Source organism: Candoia aspera, chromosome 2 (genome assembly GCF_035149785.1).
Source record: "Candoia aspera isolate rCanAsp1 chromosome 2, rCanAsp1.hap2, whole genome shotgun sequence".
Lineage (NCBI taxonomy): Eukaryota > Metazoa > Chordata > Lepidosauria > Squamata > Boidae > Candoia > Candoia aspera.
The window spans coordinates 79,978,656-79,991,838 of NC_086154.1; the positions used below are offsets into that span (position 1 = coordinate 79,978,656).

The following is a 13,183-nucleotide window of genomic DNA, read 5'->3' on the forward strand; positions in this document are numbered from 1 at the left end:
GGAACCATTTCCTAATTACTACATCTGTATTTAGAAAGCCTTCAAAGCATAACTGATAACTGAAGGAGGACATCAATGACAGCTCATTGAAAAAAAATGAAATACTAATATGCTTAGCTTAATTTTTTTAGCATGATTGTGGGAGTGAATGCTTTAAAATTTGGTTTGCATGTGTGTGCTTAAAAAAAATCATCCCTCCTTTTTGGTAAGATGCCCCATCTGACAGTCATCTTAAGTATATTCTATGTGCCTGTAATGCCTGCTGAAATCTGATACAGTTTTACTGGAATGGAACATTCATACTGACCAGCACTTTGCTGCTTGATTTGGAAAAAAGAAAAAAAGAACTCTATCCTTGGAGAGTCTGATCAGGCCACTGCCATTCTGAAGAACATATGTCAGTTATCTGGCCTATCTTTTCCTTATATCAACTAGAGCATTGATGAAGTGTTTTGCTACTCAAGTAAGTCCAGGCTGTGTCAGATTCACTGATCAGTATTTCAGGGTGGATTCTTAATTTCTCTGCTAATCATTCTCTGCTCAAGGGGAAAGGAACTGAAGCAGCAAAGAGTAGGTGACGGGATTAGCCATTGTTTCAGTTTGTGTCTCTTAAAGGTTAATCAGCCCTGACACCTACAAAGAGCAATTAGGTATCTGCTCACAGTTACTTTCCAAGGTAGTCTGAACCTCATGTTTTGTGTCTTATGTAATAGGTGAGCATGAGTGTTTCAATCAATCAATCTTTGTTCAGTCATAGAGCAGCAAAGGGCATGCATGTTTAATGGTTCTCCAGGCAACTGCCAACTTAAAGATCTGTGTTGCTTGTTTGCTTGAACCATGTCAACAGTTTTGCTTTCATGTGTCCTTGTGTGTAAGTGTATGTGCATGCCTTCAAGTCAGTTTGGATTCCTGGGGACTGCCTGGACAAGTCCCTGCAGTTTTCTTGGCAAGATTTCAGAAGTGGTTTGCCATTGCCTCCTTCCTTGGGCTGAGAGAGGGGGACTGGCCCAAGGTCACTCAGCTGGCTTCGTGCCTAAGATGGGACTAGAACTCACAGTCTCCTAGTTTCTAACCTGGTGCCTTAACCACTTCACCACACTGGCCCTCAAAGCATTGCTACTGTTGTCAAAAAGACCTATTCTTTCAATTGGTAAAAACAGTGCCTCTAGAAGAATGTGAATTTTTAAGGATACTGCTTGAACCCAGCTCTGATTATTCTTAGTCACAATAAAGCTTCTGTAAATTCTTGCCAAGACCTTATTTCAGGAATGTTAATTTTCAGCGTCTTTCTTCTTTTCATCACGTGGCAGTTGCTTTTTAGATAGCAATATCCATCCAGCATCTCTCTGCTCTTTATTTTCAGCTGAGGTCTTGGCATAATTATTCTCTAATGAAGTAGTGAATATTGTTCATTATTTTCTTCCCAATTAACCCTCCTCCTCCTCTATCTTCTTCTGCTACTTTTGTTTTTTTTTTTCCTGTCTGTGAAGATGATATTCAGAAAATCGCCTTCTATTATTTCCCTTGCTAATTCTTCTCCCCAACCCCATCCCACCTTCTGCTCCTTTTCCTCTTCCTGTCCTGTATTACCCACCTAGTGAACTGTTCTTTAACTGCTGGAGTTTTCCAGACTCCTTAAAGCACACTCTTCTTCATTCCTTGCTAACCCTCCTTGGGTCCTCTTTGTGCTCAAATTCCAGCTTGTGTCTTTGTTCATGAGAATGCTGTCCTCTTCATTTGTCTTCTAATGGCTTTGTTGATCTATATCAGTTAGGATTGTGGACAGCCCACTCAACTGAAGTAGCACTTTCTTGAATACTGAATGACATTTGGGGGACCAAGTCCCAGTGACTTCCACTGATATTAGTTCTTTCGGATCTAACAGCAGTACTGGACACACTTGACCTTTAAATCTTTGGGAATAATTTGTGGTGCTCTTTTTGAAGCCTTGGAATCTTTTTTTGAGTTCTTGGGTTTTTATTTCAGTATTGTATGGTGGATTTCAGTCCTGGGAATTTCACCTTAGAGTGGATGTCACACAGAAGTCAATCTTTGGTCCTAGTTTGTTTACCTTTTTTACTCCTTGGGTAAAAAGGAAAGGACCATGATTCATGATTAAGGCTTCCATTATCATTGATTATGTTCAAGTTTAACCCCTTATGGACTTTTTGCTGAAAAAAGAGAAAAATGAACGTAATGTATGGGTTTGAAGATTAGAAAGGGTAGCTTATGGAAAGAAGGGAATTATGATGTAAGCTTAGAGAGAGAGGGTAAAATATAAATGTACTTATAATTGCTGTCAAAAAAGATCAGAAGCCACTGCTTTATCATCTTTTTGTTTCTTTTCTTTTTTGTTTCTTTTTCTATTGTCTATCTTACTTATTCACTATTCTTCTTTATTTTCTTTGTTTCTTTTCTAATATTTGTATTGTTTTTATCTTGTTAAAAATTTCTTCAGTAAAAATTATATTGAGATAACATTCAAGTTTTGGGGTTCATTGGGATGACAATGCGTGGTCAACAGAGATGGATATGGCTTCATCTGTTAAGAATTTTCTGGATCTCTTAGCCACCATCTAGTGGGCACGTGGAAATTTGCAGCCTAAAATATTTGCTGTTTTGCTATTTTGTTTGTCTGCCAGCCACAGACTGGATCAATACTGCATCAAAGGAGATGTGATATGAACTGTCATTCCCTTTTTTAGAAAAAAATCATCTTAATTGGCTATTAATGTGAAACCTCCACTTGGAGCATTTAACTGTTACATTGTCCAGAGTCACAGAGCTGTAAATGTTTCAGTTCTGACAGTGTTGCTTTATTGTTCCACCACATCTCGTTATTTCTTTTTGAAATGCTTAGTAACAACTCTCTTCCATTGACAGTAATTCTACCATCAAGCATCTTACAGTACCTGTCTGTGCAGCAAAGCAAAGTGTTTGCTGGCACATTTTATAACAGTTGCCTGTACAAATAATAATGCTGTTTTTGTAGGTTTTTGAGGAGGTAAATTATACAGATATCTCGATTCTAGGCTGTTTTATTATCTCTCTGCAGGTATTAATCAGAATGCAGTGTCAAGTAGAAAAGGAAAAAAATACTCTGGTGCTTAAAAACAGTTCACACAAAGCAGTTTAGAATGGATTAGCTTATCATCCTGATGAAAAATATCATTTTCTGATGTAAGAGGACATTTGCATGACGGTTTACTCAGTAGGCATAGCATTGTCTATCCAGTACAATTACCATATATACTTGTGAGTAAACCCATCCATAGGTAAGCTGACCCTTGAATTTTTAACCAAAAGAACATGAAAGATATGCTGCCCACAGATAAGCCGACCTGCTTTTTTTCATGGTATTTTGGTTAAAAATTTGAGGGTCTGCTTATCCGCAGATGGGCTTATCTGCGAGTATATATGGGAAATGCGGGTACTTTAAAAAAGGTATTACCGTATATTCTTGCAGATAAGCCCATCTGCAGATAAGCCAAACCCGATTTTGGGGGTGTAATTTGGGACCTAGAATTCTCAGGTTATCCACAAGTATATATGTTTTTGTTTGCTTTTTCTGATAACATTTTTCTTCGTTATTCAGACCACGTATGTCAAGACATGACTTTTTCCCAAGTGTTTGGGTCCAGTTGAGTCAAATCCTCTTTGGGTAGTTTTATTATTCTGTTTTGGTTGCCATTTTATATTTTACATATTGGGTATGTTTGTAATGTTATGTGGGATTGTTTTGCTTTATTGTGGGTTTTTGCTGTTCACTGGCCAGAGTCACGCTGTTTCAGCTGAGTGGCCCTATCAATCCATTGAATGAATGAATGAATGAATGAATGAATGAATGAATGAATGAATGAGGCTTTCGCACTCCTCCCTGAGAAACAATTAGTCCAAACAGGTGTGCCTGTTAGAGACCTCAACCCTGAGAAAGAAAAATATGGCTAGTAAAACTGAATGATATTATCTTACTTCTAACATCCTGGAAGATTGTCTGATAGGCAAGGAGTATGAAATAAAGAGATAAATTATAATATAGGAGTTTTGAGGTATGTCCTATTTCCTGTTGTTCTAGGTTTACCTTTGGGGCAGCCAACATTTTAGTTATGTCTGAAAGCTCCTTTATCAAGCAGCAAAAAGGCCATTTTTATTTAATAGATAATAATATGAATAAATTGCTTTTTGCTATTATTTTCACAGAGGTGGTTCAACTCATACTCTCTGAAGAGCAGAATGTCAGCGTAACCACCGTAACTGTTGGGCTAAGCACTGTATTGACTTGTGCGGTACATGGACCTCTGAGACCTCCAATCATCTGGAAACGCAATGGCATTGTGCTGAGCTTCTTGGATTTGGAAGATATCAATGTAAGTCTTCAGCATAATCATGACTAGCATTGGAAAAATGAAAATCTGAATTTACACTCTCCCAGAATTCACACATTCTTTGAAATATACTGTGTATTCTCCCTCGGGGGAAATACATTCTCGATAGTAAACATGAGTTTTTGTGGAGAACTTTGGTCTTTTAATCGGTTTTAAATGTGGCAGCTTTTGTATTTTCATAATTTAGTGTTATACTATGTAAAGACATATATCATACTATGCATATTTATGGTTAAAAGTGTTATACTGTGTAAAGACATATATCATACTTACGCATATTTATGGTTAAAGGATGAAAGAAGATTTCCTCAGAAATCTTTTGCTACCTTATATACAGTACTGTAACACACTTTAAGGATAGGATAAATCAGAGTCCCCTTCCAAGACTGGAAAGGGAGTTCCAACCTTGGAAATATAAATACTGCAAAAACCTTTAACTCCCTGGTTTTTCCAACACTGAAAATGCAGTACTGGGAAGAGATGGGGGATGGGGGAAGACATGGTTGGAGCTCAGCAGGGGCATGCTGGGAAAAGCTGTGGATTTGCCAGAACCAGACTCATCAAACCAGGGAAAAATTCAGACCAGCCTTTGCAAGAAGATAACTAACTATAAAAGCCTGAATGGGAATAGAAGATCGGTAAATTTTATTAGGACAGGTAAGATTATCTTGTGAAATGCTCCCAATCCATGTTCTCTTTGGGCAATAGGTTTTTCATATGTTAAGAAGAACAAGAGCACTGATAACTCAGTTAAATACAGAACATTTTCCATAAAATAGGTGTTTTTTAAAATAGGTATTCTGTTGGATCAGAAAACTACAAGTTCAAACAGTGTGTGTGTGTGTGTGTGTGTGTGTGTGTTTAAGAGCTCAGATACCACTTTGGATGGGCATCCAAGTTCTTGAACAAGTTACTTGTTCTTTATTCTCATCAGTTTGCTTCACTGCTGATGAATTTGCTGATCAGTTGCTACCCCCCAGAGCAGTCACTTTGTGAACAGGCATGTCTCTCCTACCTGCCACTGTGATAGTACCACCACACTTTCTCATTGTTTAGAATGTGCAAATGGGCCCTGCTATAAGGCTGCACTTTATATATGTGCAGGAGATCCAGTCCTGACTCAGATTTTAGTGTGGTGACAATCAGATTTAATATTTTGCTCCCTTTTGCAGTTTTGATCCAGATTCAGCCCTTTCCTCCTGCTATTCACATTGCCTCAAATTGATCTATTAAAACATCTTATTTACTTCTTGATAATATCAGCTGTAGAATGCAGCTGCTTGAAAAGAGGAGACTTGCACAGGCTGCTGTACACCATGAAGTTCCTCCTACTCCTACCTCTGTTAACCCTTCTAAATCTTCTTGGTCAGATTGGAGTGAAGGTCATGCTGGACAATCCAGCAGTTGGAAATAGTGCTTTATTTCTCTTCTGAAACACAATTCCACATTACTCAATGATATATTTAAAGGCACTAAGGGGAAACTGCTTCTTAATGTACTTGTAGTCAGTTAATTACATTATTTCCATTCCCACCCTTTTAGCATGCCTCAAGCAGCAACTCAATTGCATTTTTCTACTTTTCACAATAAGGCTAGCAATTTAGTTAATTGGAAGTATAACAGGAGATTAATTGTACCTTTTCACTTCAAGAAAATCTTCACTGCTTCTGGCACTATTTAATCACATACAAGCTTAGAGGCATTTTCAGACATTTTTTAATGATCATACATTGTGTTTCAATTGAACTAATGTTCTATCAAAAACTAACAGGGAGCCAACAAATAATATCAAAATAAGAACAAGGCTGTGGCAGAAAATCCAGTAGTACTGTGCCCCACATCCATGTTTGTCCTGGGTAGAGATAGGCAGGTATGTGATATACAGTACATCAGAATAAATATTAATGACAGTAATACATGGTAACAAAACACTCACTAATTCTAAGTGTACACAAAAATTAAAACTGGGAGACTAATCATTATTTTTGATGGCTGCTTTTGTGGACTGTTTTGATTGGCAATTAAAATTAATCATTTTTCTTGACTATTTAATGAGAGACTTATAAGCAGCATAGTAATTTCTCTTATCTACCAAGACTTGAATATTTTTATCACATAACTTCCAAAAGTACCGTCTGAATCTCATATAATTAAATCATTTTTTCTTGTCTATAATATTCAAGGTTGCCTAAATTAACAAAATAATATTTAATACTAATGAATACCATTGCTATTTGGGCTGCATTTTAAAAGAAACCAGTTTTATTCATGTATTTATTTTATTACACTTGCAATTTACATTTTCTCCAACCATACAGGGTTTAATGCAATGGTTATTCATTACTGTTCATTCTTGTATGGATAATAGTCTGCCTAAGGATCAAAAAGAATAAGGATGATTTTAAAAATAAATAATGGAAAAAAGCTAATTATATTCTGCCTTGTAATTTAGTGTGTTGCTTCTAATTTCCCTGAAAGGTTTGTATCTTTCAAACATATATAGTTTACTAGGGAAATGTTTAACAGCTAGAGAAGGATGGCTCAGATGATTTTAGGTCCATCTCAGTTTCATATGTGTTTATGCATAAATCCATTCTTCATTTTCAATGCTTGCTTATCTATGGTGGAGCAGCCCTAGTAAAAAATAAAGGAACCCTTGAGTATTAAAATCATAAGCTGCATATTGTTAGGTAAGCTAGTGTGTCTTAAGTCTTGCATCTCTCAGGAGATGGGATTGGTTCACTAGAGAGAAGAAACAGAAACAACTTCATGAGATGAGGGCATTCATCTCATGAGGGCATTCAGCTCCTTTGAGTAGACTTGTCCACTTTATTTCCCATGTTTCATCTTTAGCGTTTGTTTCACAGGTTTAGCACTTGGTTGACCTTGTCTGCTCCTGGACCTTATATTGCTGTCCTCCCCCTTCCATGCACCTTTTCCTCATTTCTGATAGCGCTGCCTCGCTATCACCCTATGTGCCCTGCTCTCATGATATCATGCTGGGGACTGTCTCACATGCAGAGGGTGACCAACTGGCTGGCACTTACTAATTAGAAGAAGTGTGATAGTGCTGCTACAGCAGCAAGACACAGAAGGGAGCAGTGCATAGTGGGAGATGGGACAGGGAGTTGATGAATCTTCTCCCTGAATGAGAACGTTTTATGTATTTTATCATTTATTTATTCAATGTATAAGCTGCCTCAGTCACCATCATGACTCTGGGCAACATATAATACATTAAACATATACTGGGTTGTTTAAAGCCTCCCCCATGGATACCTATTACTCTGCCTTTTCTGTTCAAAGACCAGCTCCAGCATCTTGCACTTTCTTCACAAAAAGGGTCCCTTTACCTCAAGACTCAGTATTACCTACAATGGAAGAATGGATGGTAAAGTTGATGGAGTTGGGTGGGATGGCAAAACAGACAGCTTCGATTAGAGAAAAGACATTGACTAATTTCATGGCAAATTGGAAGCCCCTTTTGGACTTTTTGCATGAAACTGAAAAGAATGAAGTTATGATATATGGATTTGATGATTTGTTGACAATAGAAAAAATGGATGTTACATTGTAACCTCAGAGTAAGAGTTTAATCTGTTACTCTATATCTGTTGTAAAAAAAGTCAGAAGTTATTCCTTTTTCTATTTCTGTTCTGTTCTTTTTCTCTTTTTTCTGCACTTCTGTTTTCTTTCTCTTTCTTTATTAGTTTCTGTTAGATTTTATCTCTTTGTTTTAAAACTTAATAAAGGAAGTGACTATGCCTGCAACTTCTCCAAGTGTAAGATAGCTGATGTTTTATGGAAGGAAAACTGTGCAGTAGCAGCATCAGCTCTTCCTTCCCTTTGTTTTCTCCCCTGAGACTTTAAGGTAGCCTGAAGAGCACTGGACCACACCTGGTTTCAAATCATAAAAGGAAAATGCTGAGATAACCAGAGTGTGGGGATGTAGGTGTGTTGTAGAGCAGAGAGGAAGGATTTGCAGCTGAGGGAGGAGAGCAGCTGTCAGCTTGGGAGGGACTGATGGTGCAGGAGGAGCAGGCTTGCTCAACAGCCTCACTACCCCAGAAGAGATGCTGAGAGCCCGCAGCACCTTCCTTTTCTCACCCCAGCGCTGACTGAGAAGTGCAAAGCTAATGCTTCAGCAGCAGTTTAGAACAACAGCTGACAGCAATGGATATTGTTAAGAAATAAGAGAATGTTGGAACTGGAAGGTCACTATTTGAGTCTCTTTGTTGGTGGCCTGGACCACTTCTCAAAAGAATCTCCTTACATGTTTATGTCCACAAGTCTAGCTACAGTATTCATTTTCCACAACATCTTCTCACAAATCCATATTTTGTCATTAGTTTCAAAACAATGGTGTCTTTATTTATTCATTCCATTTATATAGCTGCCCAATTGACACACAACTCAGGATGGAGAACATCATTAATAAACAATAATGACTCAATAAAAACAACACAATAAAACAAACTGTAAAAAAATAACCTCAAACAAGTGCCAAGAAAACTTATCCAATAGGTCATACTACTCCCAGATCCAGTGCCTGATGGAAAAAAAGGTCTTTTATACCTTTTGAATCCTAGGCAGAGTCAGGGCCAGGGCCAGCTGGATCTCAGCACCCAATGGCTTTATTGACAAGAATCAGCCCCATGAGTTGCACTCAGAAACATACTGGGCACCGGTATCAGTTACATTTATAACTGAGGTATGTCCACAGCTATCCTTATCACAACTGACTAAGGCATGAGTGACTGTGAGCTGGACTTCCCAGTCTAGAAGTAGGCAGAAGATGAGGGCCCTCCAAGCCATAGCTGCCACCTGCTCTTCAAGGAGGAGCTGTGAGTCTAGGAGGACCCCCACATTCTCTAACAGGTATGTTTGCAGTAGTGCAACCCTATCCAGAACCAAATATGGAAAATCTCTAAATCCAGGTGGTCCCACAATCCACAGCCATTCCGTCTTATGAGACTGAACCTGTTCTTCCCTATCCAGATCCCTATAGCCTGCAGATACCAAGGCAGAACCTCATTATCTAACTTTTCTTTTCCTCAATGTATCATTAGGTAAAAATAAAATTTACTATAATGAGATTTTGTTTGAAGTCTGTAAGGAAGCAGCTGACTTTCAGAGACAGTATAAGAGACATCAGGAAATTTAATGCATGAAGGCAAATGTTATTTGAAACTAATTTATAGTTTATCTTCTCACATCTGTGATGAAAAGTCAATCTTTTTTTTTAACTGCCATGCTCCCAGAAGTTACAATTTGTTTGTAAATGTCACTTGTGTATAATTTGTCACCTGTGACAAAAAATGTTATGAATTGAATCATTTATAAGCAATTTGTATTACTTTTATATGGCTTAACATTGGCAACAATGAATCAGTGTTGTAAAATGGATAGCTTTAGTTTTGGGGCAGGAGATTCAAAATTAGGAAGATACCATAACTTTACTTAATTTTAAACAAATGTATTTACTTATTTAACCATCCAATAGCTGAGGCTCTCTGGGCAGTTTACAAAAGTAACCTAAGGTCAGTCTGTCTCTCTCTCTCAGAATGGTCATGAGGAGGAAGAGATCAGAAAGCTACATAAATGCCAAATCTGAGAGATACTTCATACTGCCAGCATGTTTCCCATGGCAAACCCATAAAGGGTGAAACATAGACTGCTTATTCTCTCTTGTTAGGGTTTTTTCAAACTGGTACAGACCCTAGACACAAAGTCTTAGATTTGTTTTGCTCCCACTAGAGATTGTTGTATTTTACAAAGTTAACGTGTTTGTAAGTGTCCTACTGTTTAACTTTTAGTGTGAACTCTGCACCTCTATGTCTGTGTCTATTTCTTTCTTATTTTCTTACTTCTATCTTAGTCTAGGGTCTTCCAATTGCTGTAAGTTTTGCACCACGACCTCTACTTTATTTAATCTATAATTTTCTATCTCTGTGTCCTATGGCTATTTTCCTATCCCTAAAGACTTGTGGTGTGGTATCCTCTCTTTGCCCCCAGCACTTACTGTCTACTCTTCCTGGAGCTGGTTTGTGGAACTCTGCACCTAGGCTGTTGCCCATGGTGGACTTCCCTCAGCTCCTTCTTTGGTTGGGCTCTTCCCCCATCTTTGGGTTCCATCTCAGCAGGTCTTGCCTTTGGGGCGGTTGCTCCAAAGCTTGTCATTCCTTGGGTTGTGTTTGCTGGCCTTTTGATCAGAGACTTTTCTGCTCTGTGCAGTCTTCCTGGCTCAACTGCTCCCTCACCGTGCCCACCCCTAGACTAGTTTCTGCTCTGTTTGGTGGGACACACTCTTCAATTAAGGAGAAGCTAGGGCTGTTTTAAACCTCTTTCCCAGGTAGCAACTCTAGATCTCAGGAAGGAAGGAGAAATGCCTGCTCATTCAAGGTGGTGAGTTCATCCTTCCACACTCCAGTTTCTATTTTCTCTAAACGAAAGCTATATGAAAAAGGAATTCAGTTTAAAATGTATTGAAATAATAGACAAAATAGTGAAGTCATAAATATTCAGGAAAAGGAGTGAATATATGACATCAGATAAACAATACAAGGTATAATTAATAATTACAGCATAATGAGGAGTGTGTGTGAAGTATACTGCTGTCAGAAAAATGCATTTACTTTTAAGTGGTTTTCAGGTTTAAAAAGTATTTTTAAAAAATCCAGGCAAGAGTACCAAATAAAAACATTTAAAATAACAAGAATCAACCAAAGTTAGAGAAATCAAGCAAACAAAATAATGACAAAAAAGCTTGCTAGTAAGAATATTAACCTGTGAAAGCATAGGTCAAGAGAAGCAACTACCAGACTATCTCATCAAAGGGACTTTGCACAGCAGTGTCAAATGCAGCATCAGAGGAGGACATGAAGAGGAATCTCTAAGACACAAAAAATACAATTCAGAATAACTTTATTTGTTACAGCAGAAATAGGTTTTGATGCAGATCCTTCCTATCTGTTTACCCCCAACATGTAAGTAATAAGATTATTGTTATGACTGCAGAATATAGGATGAAATGAGATGAGAATGCAACCTACACAGAAATTAAATAGAACTGAAACCCGTGCTACAATTTAGAATGTAAAAAATTCTTTCTGAGTATAAAAGAGTATAGCAGACATAACAAATGGAATTGTATTCACAAGAAACAAATTCAATCATTCTGCATCTCATCCCTTAAGTTTATCTATCATCAGTGTTTCATAGGGCAATAGAGGACATAGTGGATTATGTCCTCCACTTGGCCAGTCTAGAAGGATAAAGGTGTGGTTCCACTGGGGCTATACAGAATCTCCCTATGAGATCTGCTAAAAGCATGGCCTGAAAGTGAGCTATGTAAAAGCCTTCCTTATGGAACACTGGTAGTGTAAACCAGATACTGGGAGAGGCTTTTAAGTTTCCTAAAATAATGAGATTTTGATGACTGGACACAATGCATCTCTGCTGGTATCCCATTGAAGGGACTGATGTCTAATATTTTCTCTGCTCTATGTTCCCCCATGGAAGACAGGAGTACAGCCCTACTATATGTTGGGCAGTTGCTAACGTGGTGGATAGATGTGTCCTCCGTGCAAGTATCTTATAAAAGGAGATGTATAAATATTTGAAAGAGGAGCATTGTACAATTTGTTGGGCATCAGTTGACTACCCACTGCCAAGGACAACTACCTTTGTTTATGTTTTATCCTAACTTTTTTCCTTTGACAATAATCAACCAATCTGTCCAATATTTGTTAAGGTAAACTTGATGCGAGAGACAACTGCCATGTCATCAGTGTGCGTTACAACTGAGATTGTACATCCACTAAGTAAATGGAAGAAAAGGCTTTGCCCCTCCCATTGGCCAATGCAATATAATGAATGTAAAAACTGAATTAAAAAGGAATGAGTAAATAGCCACAGTGAGGCCTGGAGGCAGCATGTATTTTGGGATAGCAGCAACATATTTACTGACCTTCTTTAAAATGCCAGTGGGTCACACAAGGCTGCTTTGCGGGCTATGTGTTGTATTGGCCTACTCCTGGGGTTTCCAGTATTCTTCTATGGTCTTTGGGTAACCAAACAATGTGCAAGTCTGGGAATGAATCTTAGAGTTCTCAAAAGTTAAATGTATTAACAGTACTATTACCTTGACCACTGAGCTCACTCTGGTCATTTCCATCCACTGACTAGCCAGTGCATCAGAGAGGTGATTAAGTAGCAGTAATTGCCCAACCCAGAATGGCATTTCATCTCATAGCTTACTGCTTTTCCTTACCAACAGGACATCAGCTTTCTTCAGGCCAATCCCCATATGTCAGCCTTTTGAGGTAATCCAGGCAGGAAAACAAAACCATGGGTACTAACACTCCCTTTATTGTAAAGTCACAGTAACAGAATCTTACAAGTCTGAAAGCACTTCTCCCCTTTACTTTCCAGAGAACTAGGGAGGGTCCCTTCTGAGACGCTTTCTCCACCCCCACTCCTCCTTTGGACTCAGATTTCTCTTATCAAACCAGTGTCTTGGCTGCAGCTCTTCCTCCTGTCTCCCAAGTTATTCTCAGAGCTCATTACATCATAATGATTTATTTGAAGCTCAGAGTACACCCTATGGCTAAAATATGGAGACCTACAAACTGACAGAACCTTGTACTGAATGGAAGAAAAATGTGTTTGTGATGGGTGACTGAAATTGGCCTTATAAATGAGTTGTATGCTCTGCATCAGCATCTCCCTAAAGCCTTCCTGCAGCTGTTTGCAGCTGCTATATGAACTTAGAAATAGCTGCATCAGTTCTGAAAGTG

General features: G+C 38.3%; 1 protein-coding gene across 1 annotated transcript in view; it reads left to right on the forward strand.

Annotated features, from left to right (window-relative positions):
• FSTL4 (follistatin like 4) overlaps positions 1–13,183 on the forward strand; it is a 455,036-nt gene that overhangs the window by 384,528 nt on the left and 57,325 nt on the right. Inside the window, exon 6 of the mRNA XM_063292323.1 lies at positions 4,201–4,367. Within this exon, the coding sequence (XP_063148393.1) occupies positions 4,201–4,367 (167 nt within the window). The remainder of the gene's footprint in view (positions 1–4,200; positions 4,368–13,183) is intronic.